The following is a 17,123-nucleotide window of genomic DNA, read 5'->3' on the forward strand; positions in this document are numbered from 1 at the left end:
GCACCCTTTTTGAGGAAGCTTTATTGCACATCTTAATGGATATTAGGGCTGTGTGTGTGTCCGTTATGAAGAGATCTGTACTTTTGTCACATTTCTGTATTTCCTGGAGTGTCTTGGCTTGATTGTTAATGTGATCCCTGCCAGCAATGAGTCCCTATTCCCTATACCCTTACTAAATATGTCCCTATTCCCTATACCCTTACTAAATATGTCCCTATTCCCTATACCCTTACTAAATATGTTCCTATTCCCTATACCCTTACTAAATGAGTCCCTATTCCCTATACCCTTACTAAATATGTCCCTATTCCCTATACCCTTACTAAATATGTCCCTATTCCCTATACCCTTACTAAATATGTCCCTATTCCCTATACCCTTACTAAATATGTCCCTATTCCCTGTACCCTTACTAAATGAGTCCCTATTCCCTGTACCCTTACTAAATATGTCCCTATTCCCTGTACCCTTACTAAATGAGTCCCTATTCCCTATACCCTTACTAAATGAGTCCCTATTCCCTGTACCCTTACTAAATGAGTCCCTATTCCCTATACCCTTACTAAATATGTCCCTATTCCCTATACCCTTACTAAATATGTCCCTATTCCCTATACCCTTACTAAATATGTCCCTATTCCCTATACCCTTACTAAATATGTCCCTATTCCCTGTACCCTTACTAAATGAGTCCCTATTCCCTATACCCTTACTAAATATGTCCCTATTCACTATACCCTTACTAAATGAGTCCCTATTCCCTATACCCTTACTAAATGAGTCCCTATTCCCTATACCCTTACTAAATGAGTCCCTATTCCCTATACCCTTACTAAATATGTCCCTATTCCCTATACCCTTACTAAATGAGTCCCTATTCCCTGTACCCTTACTAAATGAGTCCCTATTCCCTATACCCTTACTAAATATGTCCCTATTCCCTATACCCTTACTAAATGAGTCCCTATTCCCTATACCCTTACTAAATATGTCCCTATTCCCTATACCCTTACTAAATGAGTCCCTATTCCCTATACCCTTACTAAATATGTCCCTATTCCCTGTACCCTTACTAAATATATCCCTATTCCCTGTACCGTTACTAAATATGTCCCTATTCTCTGTACCTTTACTAAATGAGTCCCTATTCCCAATACCCTTACTAAATGCATTACACTAAGAGTATATCGGAACTATGCAGTTGTTGTGTTTTATGAAACCCCACATGCACACACACCCCACAATCTTGCACTGTCTCACTTACACACACATAGTGACAGGTGCCAAATCTCCCACCTCAGCTCCAGTGTACACCCATGGTCACTGGCTTTCTCCTGCTTTCTCTCTCTCTCTCTCTCTCTCTCTCTCTCTCTGAGACACAGGGACACACAAGGAGACACACAAGGAGATCTCTGCATTTGACGGAGATCTCTGCATTTGACTTTCAAAATAAATATTTCTTATTTTGTAGTGCTAGTTTGGAGCCTAAGTGAGGGAAGCACAAAATCATCAATAGTCTATAAAACCCAGGAGGGGGAAGTAAATAGAGAGTGGTATAGAGAGAGAGAGAGAGAGAGAGAGAGAGAGAGAGAGAGAGAGAGAGAGAGAGAGAGAGAGAAGTTTTGGTTTTGTTACACTAACACATTCTAGCTATCATTTCCTTTCATTAGCCCAGGCTGTGAGAATCCCCACTGAGGACATAGTGCTCTGTTTAAGCGTGGCGCTCTGCTGAAGCATGGTGCTCTGTTGAAGTGTGGTGCTCTGTTGAAGCGTGGCGCTCTGTTGAAGCATGGTGTTCTGCTGGAGCATGGTGCTCTGTTGAAGCGTGGCGCTCTGCTGAAGCATGGCACTCTGTTGAAGCGTGGTGCTCTGCTGAAGCGTGGCGCTCTGTTGAAGCGTGGTGCTCTGCTGAAGCGTGGTGCTCTGTTGAAGCATAGCGCTCAGTCACATGCTGCTCCCACATCCATCCATCACTAGACAACAGGGCCATGTAGAAGAACCCAGAGGACATAAATGTGCCAGCTGGTAAACGATGGAACTGATACTCTGATAGTACGAGGGCATACATCACCATAACAACCAAACACACACACAGAGATATACTACCCTGTAGAGCCATTTATCTTCCAAATTGCCAACTGAGGCTGTAAATTTTAAACCATTGTCCTATTAAAACTGAATTACAATATGTCATTCACACAAAGATAACTATCAATAGTCCAAAAAATTGGACGAGACCACTCAAATGACTTTGGAAGAGTCCACGCAATTACATTTACATGTAATTAAATACCTTTTGATGTGACAGTATTTTAGTTTTTTCCAGATAGATGTTGATATATTTCCACTCCATTTTAATCTCTGTGTGTGTATGAATGTAATTCTGGCTGTGATTCGGGTTAATCGGTAGAACATGCAGTATGTTTGTTAAACAGGCGCAATGTGTGAGTGTTGGAGGCAAATAGGATTATTAAAGAAAAATGCAAAAACCCTTGAGCAGCTCTGCAGGGCAAAGGGAGTGAGCTTTAGAAAGACCAGTGCAAAGTGCTGGGAGCCAGCACCTGTGGAAACAGAGAGGAGGCGATGAGGAACAGGTGTTTGGATATTCAGTAAGTGAATCGGGAGCTGTGATTTTTGGTTGTGTGAACATGACCTTGATTGAGTGCCGACTGGTGAACACCATTGCAAACATCAGCATGGTCTTATAAGTGGACAAGCAACAGATTAAACTAATCCAACTATGAGAAGAGTTTCATCCTTTCTGCTGAAAGCTGCTGGCTAATTGACTGAATATCAACAATTAAAACGAATTCTTAAAATGACCCGGTCAACTCAGCTTCAGGCTGCTTCTCCTCTTATCTCGTCTTATCATGTCAATTGCTTTACAATAGACACAGGTCAAGTACTACCAACCAACTTAGATGTTGAGGACAGTTTAGTTTAAGAGTTAGAATGAAAGCTTTCCGTTCTAGAAACAATGTATAAAAAACTATATATATATATATATATATATATATATATATATATATATATATATATATAAAACACAACACAATATGTTCTGTGTCAAAAAAAATATTTAATTATAACTACTCTCCCTGTGATTAAAGCTGCTTATAGAATAATCCCATGTTCCTAATAAAGATTAAACCCTGCATATCCCTGTCTGGAGTCCAGTAGGAAGAACCAGCCTGGCACAGTTAAGCGTCATCAAAGAAAAATACATAAACTAGAGAACTATGACTTACAATTTAAAAATGTTCTAAAGAAATCAATTAATATCAGAAATGTTTGTAATCACACAGCCCTCCACTAATTAAAACTTCACTGCTCTTAATATCTAACGATAACAGGATATTTCTCTGCCCTGCCAATATAAAGGAACAATGCGATATCAATGACCATCAATTCATAACTTCAGTTAATGCAATAGAAAACCTTTCAGAGAAGCCACATTACAACCTCTAAGATGCACTGTATGGGATTTAGCCCCAGTAATGCATGCTCACATGGCCCAGCCTCAATAGACAATTCTTGTCACACTTTCTGGCCCTGTCCTCTTGCTTAGCAGTTCTGGTCGAGGGTCATGGATGGGCTAACAGAGATTTTGGGCCTCGTTGTCTCTTCCTGTGCCACTGTAGCACTCCTCAATGATCTTTCTTCATCCCCAGTTACCAATCACCTTAAACCATTTACATTAATATCACTGCAAAAAATTTATTGCAAAAAATAAACAAAAATTCAATAAATCATTTACAGGACCTCTTTCCAGATCACTCCAACATGTCTAGATTCACAGCAAATCTACAAAATAACCCCAAATCTTTAGAGGAAACCTGATCTCAATATATTGAGAGCTAATTTCTCTTTTCTTTTCCATTGTCTTTAAGAAAAAGCTGAAAACAAGCATTTGACAATTATCTATATCATAATTACAGCATGCCAAAGGGGGAAAAATCCTAAACTGTTGCTCTGTTTACTTTGTTTGTTACAATTTCTGCTTGTCTCTCCTGTCTTGTCCGCTCGTATCTACTGTCCTATCTTTCTCAGTTGTCTCACTCTCTCTCTTCACTTAGGCAGCTGGGGTGGGTGGAGGCGGGTGACTGTGGTTGGAGGGTTGCATAGATGCGGGTGAAACACACCCCTGTGTTGCTGCTACCATGAGCAGCCTGTGAACTGGATGAAAGAAAGAAATACAGAAATACAGCACTGACCATATGCACGGAGAGTGCCGTATGTGTTTATCGCTCAACTCAAAAGCAGCACCTGAAACCTCGCTAGGGTTCACCTCGTGTGGGAAGAGAGGAATATGAAATCAAGCTATTGTACCCACAGTCTAATCGTTAGAGATGCGTGTGTGTGTGTGTGTGTGTGTGTGTGTGAGTGAGTGAGGTGGGTTGTTCAGTCAGCTTGCTTCTCTTCTTCCCTCCACTGCTCACTTTCTCTCTGGTCCTTGAGTGCTTTTCCCAAATGCAGTAGCAAATATTAATGTGTCGGTGTCTGTAATAAACAGACTGACATATGGGCTGACATATGCCACTTAACAACACAGTTCAGTGAGTGCTGCTCTACTAGGGGGATTTCTCTCTAAGGAGGGGCTTGGGGGTGGTAGAATAGCTGCTGATATTCCTAACACAGTCCAGTCTAGCCAGTCAAAACAGCCAGGCTCCATATGCGGTTAAGCAGAACTCCACAGCCCTGGGACCGCCACGTCCTTCACACCTCTGTTCTCTGCCTGTTCCCCAGCATCTGGTTCATCTTATGGAGGTTTTAATAATTATCTGATACATATATTAAGAAAACTAAAGGTTTAGCCTTTTGCTTCATGCAAAACAAAATTGAGGTAAAAAAAAAAAAAAAGAAAAAAAAAAAGAAGAAGAAGAAGCAGCTTTGGGCTTGCAAGAGCTGAGATGCAGAACAGGCTCATTAAGAAGTGTGGCTGCGCTCCTCATAATGCAGACCTCGGCAGCGAATACCTCAAGCCCAGGAAAAACAAACACCCCCAGATGGGAATGAGGAGGCAATAAAAAGATCAGGAAGAGAAAAACACAATCAGAGAGAGAGAGAGAGAGAGAGAGAGAGAGAGAGAGAGAGTCAATGGTGCCAGCTAACATCAAAATACCAGACTTCATCAGATGCAAATAAACACAGCTCTAGAGAGAAAATTGCTCTTTTATTCACTTTTTAATTTAAATTCCAGAGCTCTCAAGTGATCAGAAAAAGCATGATTTAGTTAGGAACAAATAGCTCAGCTGGAATTATAATGTTATATAAACTGTGAAATATTATACAATATACAAAACATATAGACTAAACCAGTGTAGACCTATTTCATTTCATCAATGTATAAAGGGTTGTAAATGAGGGCATATGCAGACATTTGAAGTATTTAACAAGCAAGATTATCTTAGAGCTCCCTCAACAGGTCACTTTAGTGCAGCACAACTGAAAGTCCAATATCCGTGAAAGTCCAACATGCATAACTGTGTTTAGGAAAGATGCTAAAGAAACTGGACAAAACCCATTAGACAGCAGAACTCCAGCCGAAGAACTAAGCCAGAAGCTTTATTCTGTTGAATGAGATTCGCGTTACACACCAACAGTATGGTGGCCACCAGATGGCACCATACACCTAACAACACATCTTAATGAAAACGTCTACAACTTAAACTTGCAGAAATTTGAAAGGCAAACTTGCCTCGCACCTAGTTTAATAGGAAAAATATTGATAAATCAAAATCGATGTTCATGCAACAAAATAGTAACTCATACAAGCAAAATAGGTAAATGCACAGGAATTTACTCCTCTTAGTCAACTCTTATTGTGCACATTTTAAAGACTATTTAAATTGCTGTAGTCTAGTTTAGTCTAGACTATGAAACATAAGAATTGTACTCTTGTGTAGCCATGAAATGTTGGTATGCTGAGAGCTAACTCACCATTTATATTCTTTGATATAGCTACTCTAAACACCATGCAAATGAAATACTAACATAAACCTCACCTGCTATATGTATTTGTGCTCACCAAAGCAGAACCTCGGGGTTTGTCCTAATGAATATTCTGCCCTTATGTGAACATTTTTTCTAGTCTTTTAGTGTCATGGTTTATGTTATGAGTTTTAAGAGCAAAACATACTTTAGTAAAACAACAGCGAGGTGTCAGATTTTTTGGCATGACCCCTCTCTGAATACAGTTTGGACAGAAGTCCTTCCTCAGCCATGCAAGCAAAGTGCTTTAAGATTCCTGTCTGACCCTTCCAGTGGGTCAGATCATTTTTCCTCACACCTAGGACTTCTACGAGAGGCCTGAGACTCTGAGAGTGTGGCACAGTATTTTTGCTTGTCTGGACTGAGATTAATGCTGTTGTTCCTGGGATGAGTTGGAGTCACTCCTCCAGCTTAGAGCTGACATTCTCTCAATTATGTTTTTCTTGGTATTTTTCCAGTGTTTCATATTCCTTCCTTTTAATGTTTCCATCACTCGAGACTGCCACATCTATCATTGCTGTTTTCCTGCGTCTCATATGTTCTGATGATATCTGGTTGCTTCACTATTTATTTATGTTTGGAAAGCCCATATGCCTTTCTATATGCTTTCCCTGTCTGTATCTATCTGCTGTGAGGTAATAGGTACCAGGTCTGAGAGGTTCTTTTGCACAGTCTGCATCTGTGGTCTTGTCTGGTGTGACAAACCCCTGATTTGATTGACATACTGCATAGAGTTTGAGCTTGTGCTGCCATAATTAGTGCATATGTGTTGTTCTTCAGTCTTATTTGCACATCTCCTTGGTATATACCAGACTTTATGTTCATCTGGACTGAGTTGGCTTACAATGTTATCCTTGAAGCTCTTATGGTCTTACTGATCTGATACAGAGAGAGACATTTAGGTATCCAGGTGTGTGGTGCTGAGTCATATGCCTTCTTATAGATGAACCAGGCAATGCTTAGGTTAGTGTCACTGGACTTGGAATCTTGACGGACAGCTCTGTCTGTCAGGAGGTGGTGCTTTGGGTCTCTGGTCAATCCTCAGAGCAGTATTTGTGCACTTACACATATTCCTGATAGGAGCTTTTATGTTGTAGACAGGCAGGTTTTTGGTTTCTATTTGGAGGGTGTTTGGCCCATGTTGGGGTCCATCATCACCAGTACTGTAGTGCCATGCATTAGCTAGCCTGGATGGGAGCCAGTAATTAGCAGCTGGTACATTTTTTTCTGCTAGCTGGCCATACAGTGCTGATTCTTAACCACTGAGCACTGGTGGTGTGAGGATTCATACTCACCCACACACAGTTGCTCTGTAACTGAGATTACAATTTAGATGGTTCTTTAGTATAGAGGAAATTTACTCTTTTGGTTGTAGGGTTTGTGAAAATAACTAGTCGAAAACCACCAAATATCTGAGCTAATAATCTTATTGTCTAAGAATAAAAATTACAGAATGTAAAAGGAAAGGTGAATGTATAAAAGAACATCTCAATAAACAAAACCGCGCAAGAAGGCAGCAGTTGTGTGTGGGAGACTATGGCCTAAGGAATTAAGAGTGGGCTGCAACCACTTTCCCCATTTTGCTTTTGGTTGCGTCAGCTCTGGAGCATTCTCAAAGTGCTGGATATGTGTGGCTAATCGAGAGCTTAGGCTCTATCTTTTGAATTAGTGGCTACTTATTAAGGCAATGAGTTACCACAAAAAATAAAAACATAAAAAAGTTAAATCAATGCCTTGTGGACAAATCCATGAACCCTAAGACTGCATATGACCAGTATAAAAAGTATAACATTAGTGTGACCGATGAATTTGTACCCGATAAATACTTACAACCACTTCACTACCAAGTAATTGTAATTTCCATGTAGAATGACGGCCCCTCAATCAAATACCCAGACACCAGTAGTCAAAAACTACTTCAAAAGTGCTATATAAATCTTGTGTATTATTATGGATGAATAAACTGTGACATGAATAGCTGATGAAATGTCTTTGCCAACATATGGATTGTAATTGTACATGCACATACTGCAACTATAAGACATATACTCAATAAAGCAGCCAGTGAGCCGATACAAAGTGGGTGTTTCTAATAAAGTGGCTTATTTGGTCAGGATACACACCTTCAGTGAAATTTAATTTTTACCATTAGCATCAGTTAAACATGACAGAAAAATAATGTATCCGAAATTAGAGTTTTAATCATGATGTAACCGTTCATTTGTTATGATTTTTCATAAAAAATAACTATACATCAGTAAAATAGCAGATTTCTTTAAGTACATTTTTGCACTACTTACACTGTTATACTGTTACATTTGTGCTTTAAAAACATCTTTGTGTAATACTATAATTACAATTAAAACACATTTTGAACATTATGTTCAGGAAGACAAGATATACAATTAACTGGATCTAGAGCATACACCTATACAAAGCAGGAGTTTGATGAGGTTCCAAAACAGTGTACCATACAACCAATTAAGAGTCATTAAATGCATCAAACCAAAAAAAGGTGTGCAGAATGGTCAGTTTAGGTTTACAAAGTAGCTTGTAATATTGTCCGTTGAGTTTAATTTAGAATAAAAATCTGTATTACATTTAAGCTGTTTGTTGGAAAGAAAAAGCACAAATGCTTAGTCACATCTTAAAAAGTAGAATTTACAGTAGGACGCACGCCGAGAGAATGCAGCATGTTTGAGGAGTACCACAGACTAATCCTGAGTTCGATATGGATGCGATTTCGATCACACACATCAGCGCTGGAGTATTACTCTTCACATTACTTCAGCTAACGCATGCAGTAGCTTTGTCAATGTTCTGAGCCCTTCTGTTACGGGCTCATACAGAGGCTGGAGAGATCTGAAGTATTTCTGCATCAGCATTAAGGCAGAGGAGAACAGCACATCCCCAAAACATACACCCCCTCTCTCACTCACACACACACACGCGCACCACACACACGCGCACCACACACACGCTCTGACACCATCACATTCTGTTCTGACTACAAAGATCACAGTGTCATCATTACCATAAAATTAATTATTGCTGAACACGCAAATTCCTGTTTATAAAAATACACATATGTATATTTTCTGGGTTTGCATAATCTAAAAACAAGAAAAGGCCATCCAGGTGACAACCAGCTGAGTGACTCCAGAAAGCGTTCAGCGCAGTCTTCTGATGCCCGCCCTTACAAGTCCCAGCACGGGCCAAGTGAACCACTCGGCCTGACCGAGGAGTCCAGGGAAGGCCTCGTGGATTGGCACTCCACAACGACCCTCAGAAAAAAGAAAGAAAGATAAAGCGCGGTAGCCACGGCACACTGGTCCTGCGCAGCCTGTCCGTCCGAGGCTGTGGGGTGGGACCATGACTCTGGTCCCACGGGGCTGTGAGCAGCAGCGCCGGCGGAGGACAGGAACGTGTCCCGCGGGTGGAGTTCCACAGCCCCGGCTGGGTGAAGCTTTCTCCCTCAGTGTCTGGTGACTACGGTCGGTGAAACCTGTGAGACGGGGGCAAGGCTCCTGGTTAGTGCCTCACAACACGTTCTGACAGGCTGTAACTCAGTCCTGATAGTTATGCGCTACAGAGTGTGGGGACTGTGTGGAACAGTTCTTATTAGGGATGTAAACTGGCTGAATATGAGTAAATCAGACTGAACAGAGAATCCAAGCTACATAAGAAACACCAAGGATACAATTCATCTTGAAATTCTGTTTTACTATTTGTAATGTTTTCCACCATAACAATGCAAAGCCTTTCAGCTTTATACTAAATATGCAGCCACAACTTGGATATTTATATTTATACTTGTCACTTTGGGGTCACTCTAGGCAAACGTTCAACTAGTGTATAAGGCTCAAATTAACCACTGGATCTCCAACCAAAGCAAAAGCTATATGATCACATAATAAATGTGATTAATGTTTGAGAGATGTTTTGCCATGTGTCCATCAGCTCTAAGTCAGAATTAGGAGGCGGAGTTTGCTGGGGTGGAGAGGGCGTTACCTGGTGTACATCCTGCTGTCTTCATGCACTTCCATCTCTGAACTCTTGAACTCATTCAGTTCCTTTCTGATGGCAGCCTGCAGTGAGTCCCCAGAAGAGACAGAATTGGAGCAAAACTTAGTACATTCCCTCTGGGCTCAGCCAACTCCAACATCGAAATACACACACCCCCACCCACCCACATCCCCTTTAAAAGCACCTAAGACTCTTCTGTAACCTCAGATGGAGAACTCTTTAAATAAAAATGCCAGTGTCCAGCACTCTCAGTCAGTCCTTACATAGAAAGGATGTGGGATCAGTGTCGAGTGACCACGAGCATTTCTGGCCTAGTGCAGAACTTCCAAAATGTGAAGTTCATCTTACAGATTTAACACAGAGCTGGCCAACCCGCCTCCTCTGCACAGCAGGTCTAAGACTCAGACACTCCAGTAGACCTGCATTGGCTGAAGCTGAGCTGATCAAGCACAGCATCTCTGGACTTTGAAACAGTGGCCTATTACTGTGTGTACTGGCTGTAAGTGAAGCCGCAAGCTGTTACCTTGTCAGCAGGGGTGAGTTTGGTCCAGGGTTTGTCGGCACGCCGGTCGTAGTCTTCCGCATGTGTGCACTCCACGTACTCGTGGAAACGCAGGATCTTCCTGGCCTGCAGCTCAGCCACTGTGGGCCTTTGGGACAACTGCACGAGTGGACACGTTCATGAGCACACAGCTACCAAGCAGATAAGGCTGCCCCATCATAGGCTGGAGCCCCTTGGAGCCAAAACCTAGAGCACCCATTAGTATATGTGCGTGTGTCTAACCTTTCTTGTGAGTCTACGTTTAATCTCACTCCTCTCTGCCCGCCGGTCTGCCTCGTTCTTGGCTGGAACAAGTAGCAAGCATTTAGACAAGAAACAAACAAACAAAAAACACGCGCGCACACGCACGTACACACACGCACGTACACACACGCACACACACACACACACACAGGTACACACACACAGGTACACACACACACACACACAGGTACACACACACACACACACACAGGTACACACACACACACACACAGGTACACACACACACACAGGTACACACACACACACACACACACAGGTACACACACACACACACACACACACACAGGTACACACACACACACACACAGGTACACACACACACACACACAGGTACACACACACACACACAGGTACACACACACACACACACACAGGTACACACACACACACACACACACACAGGTACACACACACACACACACAGGTACACACACACACACACACACAGGTACACACACACACACACACACACAGGTACACACACACACACACACACACAGACACACACACACAGACACACACACACAGACACACACACAGGTACACACACACACACACACAGGTACACACACACACACAGGTACACACACACACACAGGTACACACACACACACACACAGGTACACACACACACACACACAGGTACACACACACACACAGGTACACACATGCACAGTGAAAGGCTCTGCAGAGCTTCACCTGAGTGCACCCGGAACAGCTAGGATGTGCTTGAGAGAGCAGAAATCATTACATTTTTTCCCCCCCTCAGAATTGTGTTCCAACAGTACAGAAGCTGATTAGCTGAGGCTCTTTACATTCCACCCAAATCCCTGCAGGTGTTAATAACTGTTACGGCAGAAAACCAGGGGGCAGCAGTAAGACACTGGAAGTGATTGAGTAGGAATTGGGAACTCGGGGCACTGAGATGAGCACCGTGTTCTGCAGGTCAGTAGGTCAGCGCTGCCCGAGGAGCAGAGGGGGAAGGAAGTGAACGCTGTTCCTGACGCTCACCTTGCAGAATGTTCCGCTGCTCCAGCTCCTGCTGTGTGGGCCTCTGACTCAGTCTCCTAAGGGGGTACAGTAGCAACCATGCCACAGCGTCAACGTGAAATCATACACAACACGCCACAGCACCAACGTGAGAACATGCATAACACGCCACAGCGCCAACGTGAGAACACGCATGCGACTGGGTTTGCGTGCATGCCCGTTCGTGCGCATTCAGCACTAGTGGGGATGGTATCTGAGGGCTGAAGTAAAGTTGAGCGTGAGTCCAGGCGGCCGGCATGGGCGTACCGCGTGAGGGTGGTGCCGATCTTGTTGCGAACAGCCTCCCACTGCTCGCGGCTCTTCCAGCTGCTGGCCTCCTGGGGGAGCTGCTCCTGTTGCTTCTCCAACTTCATGGCCAGAGTGTCCTTCCGCTTCACACGGGCCGCCAGACCACCTGACACACACAAAACACCCACCCCATGCCCCAAAACCTGTTACAACCCCTCTCGAATCTCTTTGTTTCATTAATTCAGTCAGGCCTTCTCCTAGCAGGGGAGGATCTGTGAGGCACTGCATCAGTGTTTATCTGCGCGGTCACTCTTGCCGTTGTTCTGTGGTTCCACTGCTTATTAAAATGCTGCCCTCATTTTATCAGCTGTGTGCATCAGCAAATCATAATTTGATTACGGTGTTTATAAAACATGATTCAGAATTCAGGTTCATGATACAAATTTGCTTAGAATACACTCAGCTCATACAGTTAGGAAAAGGGATTTGAGCTTCGTACTAATGGGTACATCCTCCTCGTCTTCCTCCTCGTCGTCTCTGTAGAGGACGGGTCCGTCCGAGTCGCTCTCATCCTCCTCGCTGTCTCCGTTCCTCCCGTGCTCAGGGATGACCGTGACGCTGGGCTCACCCACTAAGCCCCATCGGCTCCGGGGCTCCAGCTCAGGCTGCCGCGGGGCGGGGTGTAGCTTCTGCATCTCCTCCTCCAAATCAAAATCATCATCCTCAGGCCTGAGAGAGAGCAAGAGAAAGAGAGAGAGAGAGAGACACAGAGGAAGAGAGGGTGAAGGTTGAAGCTTAAATGTTTCTCACAAGATATCAAGTTACAGTGAAAAGTAAATAATGCTCCATCACTCACTGAGAGAGCTAGACATTTTAAATTAGTAACTTTTATGCACTGGCACAAATACTCAAAACAAAATGGAGTAGACTACATAAATTAACTACGCAAACATTTTTTAAAAATATATTGTGTGTGTGTGTGTGTGTGTGAAATATAAAAGTAAAATATCTACAAGATGGAGGATACGATATAGCAAAGGTCTTCTCAATGCTGCATAACACTACTCTTCTGGGCCCCTTTTACCATTCCAAACCTCCATTACTGAAACAATGAGCACCTTACATATAAAGGCACAATCAATGGACAATCAATGGACAATCAATGGACAATCAATGGACAATGCTCACAGTCTGAGGGGTTCGATGGTGACAGGGAGCGAGTGCCGTCCCGTGTCAATGACCAGTGCTGGTGGTGTCTCAAACAGCAGCGAATGAGCCCTCTGCGAGCCCTCCGGGTTGGGGTGAGCCGGCCTAGGGCTGGCCAGCGCCCTCCGGATCTGCAAGTGCAGGGGCAGGGCCGGGGGATGGGAGGGCGGCTCGGTGGTGGGGCTGGGCGGGTCCACTCTTAGGACGACAGGCTGGGGGTTGGCATGAGTGGGAGATGGAGGGATATGGGCAGGCGGAGGAGAGGCCATCCCAGGTGCGGGGTTGGGGCACTTGCTGTCTTCGGATCGGGAGGACGGCAGCTCGAGGGAGGAGGTCCTGGCGGCAGGCTCGACCTGGTGTGATGAAAGGTCTTCAGATTGGCGTTTGGCGACAGGCGTCATCCTCTTAGGGGGAATGGGAGGGGAGCGCTTGGCTGAAACTGGGTGTGGACCTCCTGTAGCTGGAAGTGCATCACCTGTGAATGACGAGAGGAAAATGCAAAAGAAAAGGTTCTCCAAAGGCAACGTGGAGGGAAGACAACGGCTGTAGCGAGCTTTAAAACGGGCAACTACAGCGTTAGTGGTGCCTCAGGCACATATTTAAAAGGAGATGGTAAATGTCACTTTTAATCACTAAATGAGGTTAGTTTATGCAGTGCTGTAGACAACAGTCAGTACTGATAACACAGGAGTGATGCAGGAGTCAAATCGACTTTTAAAACAAACTTAGGTTTCATGCAAACAAATGCTTGATTTATAGTACACCATGCTGGACAAGGACGATTTTGCTTTTCCAAAGCTTAACTCATGTGGTGACAAGTTCAAGGGCCTGGTGCAACAGTGCCATGCACTTGGATGGGTGTGAGGGCTGCACACATGGGTGTAGCGTCAGCTGCGGATGGCCGCCAGCCATGATCTGTTGAGTGCAGTCTCGCGTCCAGGTCTTATTCCAGTACAAAACAAGACCACTGAGACACACTACATGCAGAGTCTGGGTGTGGACACGAATATGCCAGTCGCTGAGCTGTTAGTGGCAGGCAGGTGTGCCGAGGGACGGGTTGGCACCTGGGCACGACTGGGCGCCGCGGCGACACAGGTAGCTGGGCAGGGAGAGGTAGACCCCGTACTCGGCCTGCCATCGCCAGCTGGTCCAATAGGGAGGGGGCGGAGGCTTGCCGTATCTGCGTAACGTTGCGGCTGAGGGGGGTGGGGTGGGGTGATTAGCCTTCAGTTGAAGACCTCAAACTTGTAGCAAGAAATATTTCCATATTCAAAGATGCAAATTAGATGTTTAGGGGCTGGTCTCAAGGTTTGTCGTGACTCACAGATGAGAAGAGCATTTCTCAAGAGAGGGACCTCTGAAAACCATTACAAAACAATCCTTCAGAATAAAATACCTACTCTTATATAACACACGTTTTAATGGTCTATCTTGTATAGACACTGTGCTGCATACATTGCATTATGTTGATATATATTTTTAATATACATTCATGTTTATACAAGGCCCTGACTGTATTAATGCAATTTCCTTAAAGGCTATCTAGAGAGTTGGGTAGAAACAATACAGGTAGTGGCCACACAGGGCTCCTACCCCAGGTGCATTTTTTGGGTCTTTTATTTGAATATCTTGTGTGACTGGAAACAGACGTTTTGAACCATGTTCGGGAAAATTTTTGAATCCAACAGGTCCATAATTTCATAGTAGCAGAGAAGAGTGTTTTTAAATCAGAATATTCCAACAAAGCTCCACCGATGTGGTATGAAGAACTTAGTTGTAGACTGTTTTTGGCATCAGTGAGAACAATCAGGGGGTGTCAACACTGGAGGAACATACCAATCTGACAAGAGAGTAGAGACAGAAAAGCAGAAACGATTCTGCAGAAAAGGGTCTTAGCAATGCTAGAATGCAGGGGAAGGCGCCTGTTTATGCAGACAGCATCAGTAACATCTCCTGAGCTTACGAGTCTGCACAGGGAAAACATAGGTGCTTAAGGGAGACTACTGGTGACTATAGTGGCTGGCAGATTAGGGGGGCAGAGTTCTGAAATTCGTTGCCAGTTAATGGGTTAAAAAGTAAAAAGCAGAAAGTAGTCATATCAGTTTACTTTATTATAGGTTAACCAAAGGATTACTATTCCTTAGGTTAAAGATACATTTTAATATGGTTATCAGTCATTTGTAATGGAGCATACTTGCTTGTCTGGACAGCAGAATCCCTTGCAGTCTTCAAATGCAGACTGAAGACCCATCTATTTACAGAATATTTAAAGGACAACTGACACTGCTCCCATATTGACTGACTAAATTAGTACTTATTGTAGGGTTTTGATTGTGTTGTTTAACAAACTCTAGCACTTATTGTTTATAGCACTTGTCATTGTTTAAGATAGACTTTATGTATTTTGTACTTCTAGGCATCAGCATTCATCCCTATATTCTAGTTCATTGGTATGTTTGATTCTAACCTACTGTACGAGGATAAATTCTATGACTAAACGACGACGCACTTTTGTAAGTCACTCTGGATAAGAGCGTCTGCTAAATTTCGTAAATGTAAATGTAAAGTAGCCCTCCAAACCCTTTCCATAGGTTTGCCTTTCAAATGTTTTATCATAAATGTTTTAACAATCGAACGAACTATTAAGTTCTGACTGCACTTGTGGTGTTTTCAACTAGTCAGTCCATCATACAACATTTTGGGGTAGCCCTAATAAACCTCTCTGTGACGTGAGAGCGGCCAGGCCTGACCTGGCGGACTGTTTGCAGGATTGGTGTTCTATAAATGGCCTAACACTCGACAGGCATGGGGCTCTGTGTGCTCCGAGTGCAGGTACGCTGGCAGCCGCCTGCCCCACCCCCAACGCCCTCGTCAGGGTTGGTGGCGTGACTTTAGAGAGGGCGTGGTTCTCCAGTCCGCCGCTCTACGGTACTGCTGGAATGTTTGGGACGGAGTCTTTGATACTGTTTATGAAACAAAGTAGTGCATCTTGCGAGGTCAAGAGGGAAGTGGAGTGCTGGTGATTTCCTGATGGGGACTCGACTCTGAGAACCAGGGCCACTGCATGTGCGGTCTGTGAGTCACTGCTGATAAGCAACAGATCTATAAACTCATTCTATAAAAACATCACACAGACACAGGCACACGATCAGACCTCAGCTCTGTTTTCTGCTTTTTCTAATTACATTTTCAAGCGTCTTTGAGTATGTCCTTTAACCCGGAAACATGCTGGTATTAGTATTAAAATGAATAACAAAAGGTATCACATGTATTATTTAAACCTTTGTCCATTTTGCGTGGAAACGCAATTACACTGTTTCCCTAGAATAGCTGCTGCTTATGGGTTGTTTTGACCTCTCTGAAAGCCTAGCAATGCTGCTCAACACTATCATCATTTTTTCTCAACAAAAGCCTCTCAGAAGGTGCCACATTTCTGAGGTCTGGGACAAAACTCCTCACCTGTCCCTGTGTAAATAACAGCATGCATCTGTCAACAGATGTTTTGATTTTAGCCGGCACTCTAGGCTGGGCTGTGGTAACGGAGTGCCACGTGATATAAAGCTTCCACACTCACACACACTAAAGTGTACACACGCACAAACACTTTCCACTTTCAATATGTCCCCTCTGTAAGTGGGTGGGGCTAAACTTCTGTAGACTGAAAATGTTGAGATAATTTACCTATGTTCTCCTGACATCACCAAAACAGTGAGTCAAAATGGGCTGTTTCTGCAGCTTAGATTCCATATATGGACTGGAGGTGTGAATTGTGTTTTTTGAAAATGTAACAATATGT

The 17,123-nt window shown here is 43.6% G+C and overlaps 1 protein-coding gene across 8 annotated transcripts in view; it reads right to left on the reverse strand.

The window, feature by feature from the left end:
- Positions 1 to 8,172: 8,172 nt before the first annotated feature.
- phactr4a (phosphatase and actin regulator 4a) overlaps positions 8,173 to 17,123 on the reverse strand; it is a 30,130-nt gene continuing 21,179 nt past the window's right edge. For 4 of the 8 annotated variants that reach the window (XM_035525193.2, XM_081716274.1, XM_081716275.1 and 1 more), the window contains 10 exons: positions 14,652 to 14,684; positions 14,392 to 14,523; positions 13,310 to 13,802; positions 12,621 to 12,850; positions 12,140 to 12,287; positions 11,855 to 11,910; positions 10,802 to 10,863; positions 10,541 to 10,678; positions 10,003 to 10,079; positions 8,173 to 9,496 (listed from right to left, as the gene is read on the reverse strand). In XM_035525193.2, the coding sequence (XP_035381086.1) occupies positions 9,481 to 9,496; positions 10,003 to 10,079; positions 10,541 to 10,678; positions 10,802 to 10,863; positions 11,855 to 11,910; positions 12,140 to 12,287; positions 12,621 to 12,850; positions 13,310 to 13,802; positions 14,392 to 14,523; positions 14,652 to 14,684 (1,385 nt within the window). In that variant the 3' untranslated portion in view covers positions 8,173 to 9,480. The remainder of the gene's footprint in view (positions 9,497 to 10,002; positions 10,080 to 10,540; positions 10,679 to 10,801; positions 10,864 to 11,854; positions 11,911 to 12,139; positions 12,288 to 12,620; positions 12,851 to 13,309; positions 13,803 to 14,391; positions 14,524 to 14,651; positions 14,685 to 17,123) is intronic. The other 4 variants (XM_035525196.2, XM_035525192.2, XM_035525197.2 and 1 more) reach the window with 2 other exon arrangements.

Source organism: Electrophorus electricus, chromosome 6, assembly GCF_041902795.1.
Source record: "Electrophorus electricus isolate QZ-2024a chromosome 6, ASM4190279v1, whole genome shotgun sequence".
Taxonomy (NCBI): domain Eukaryota; kingdom Metazoa; phylum Chordata; class Actinopteri; order Gymnotiformes; family Gymnotidae; genus Electrophorus; species Electrophorus electricus.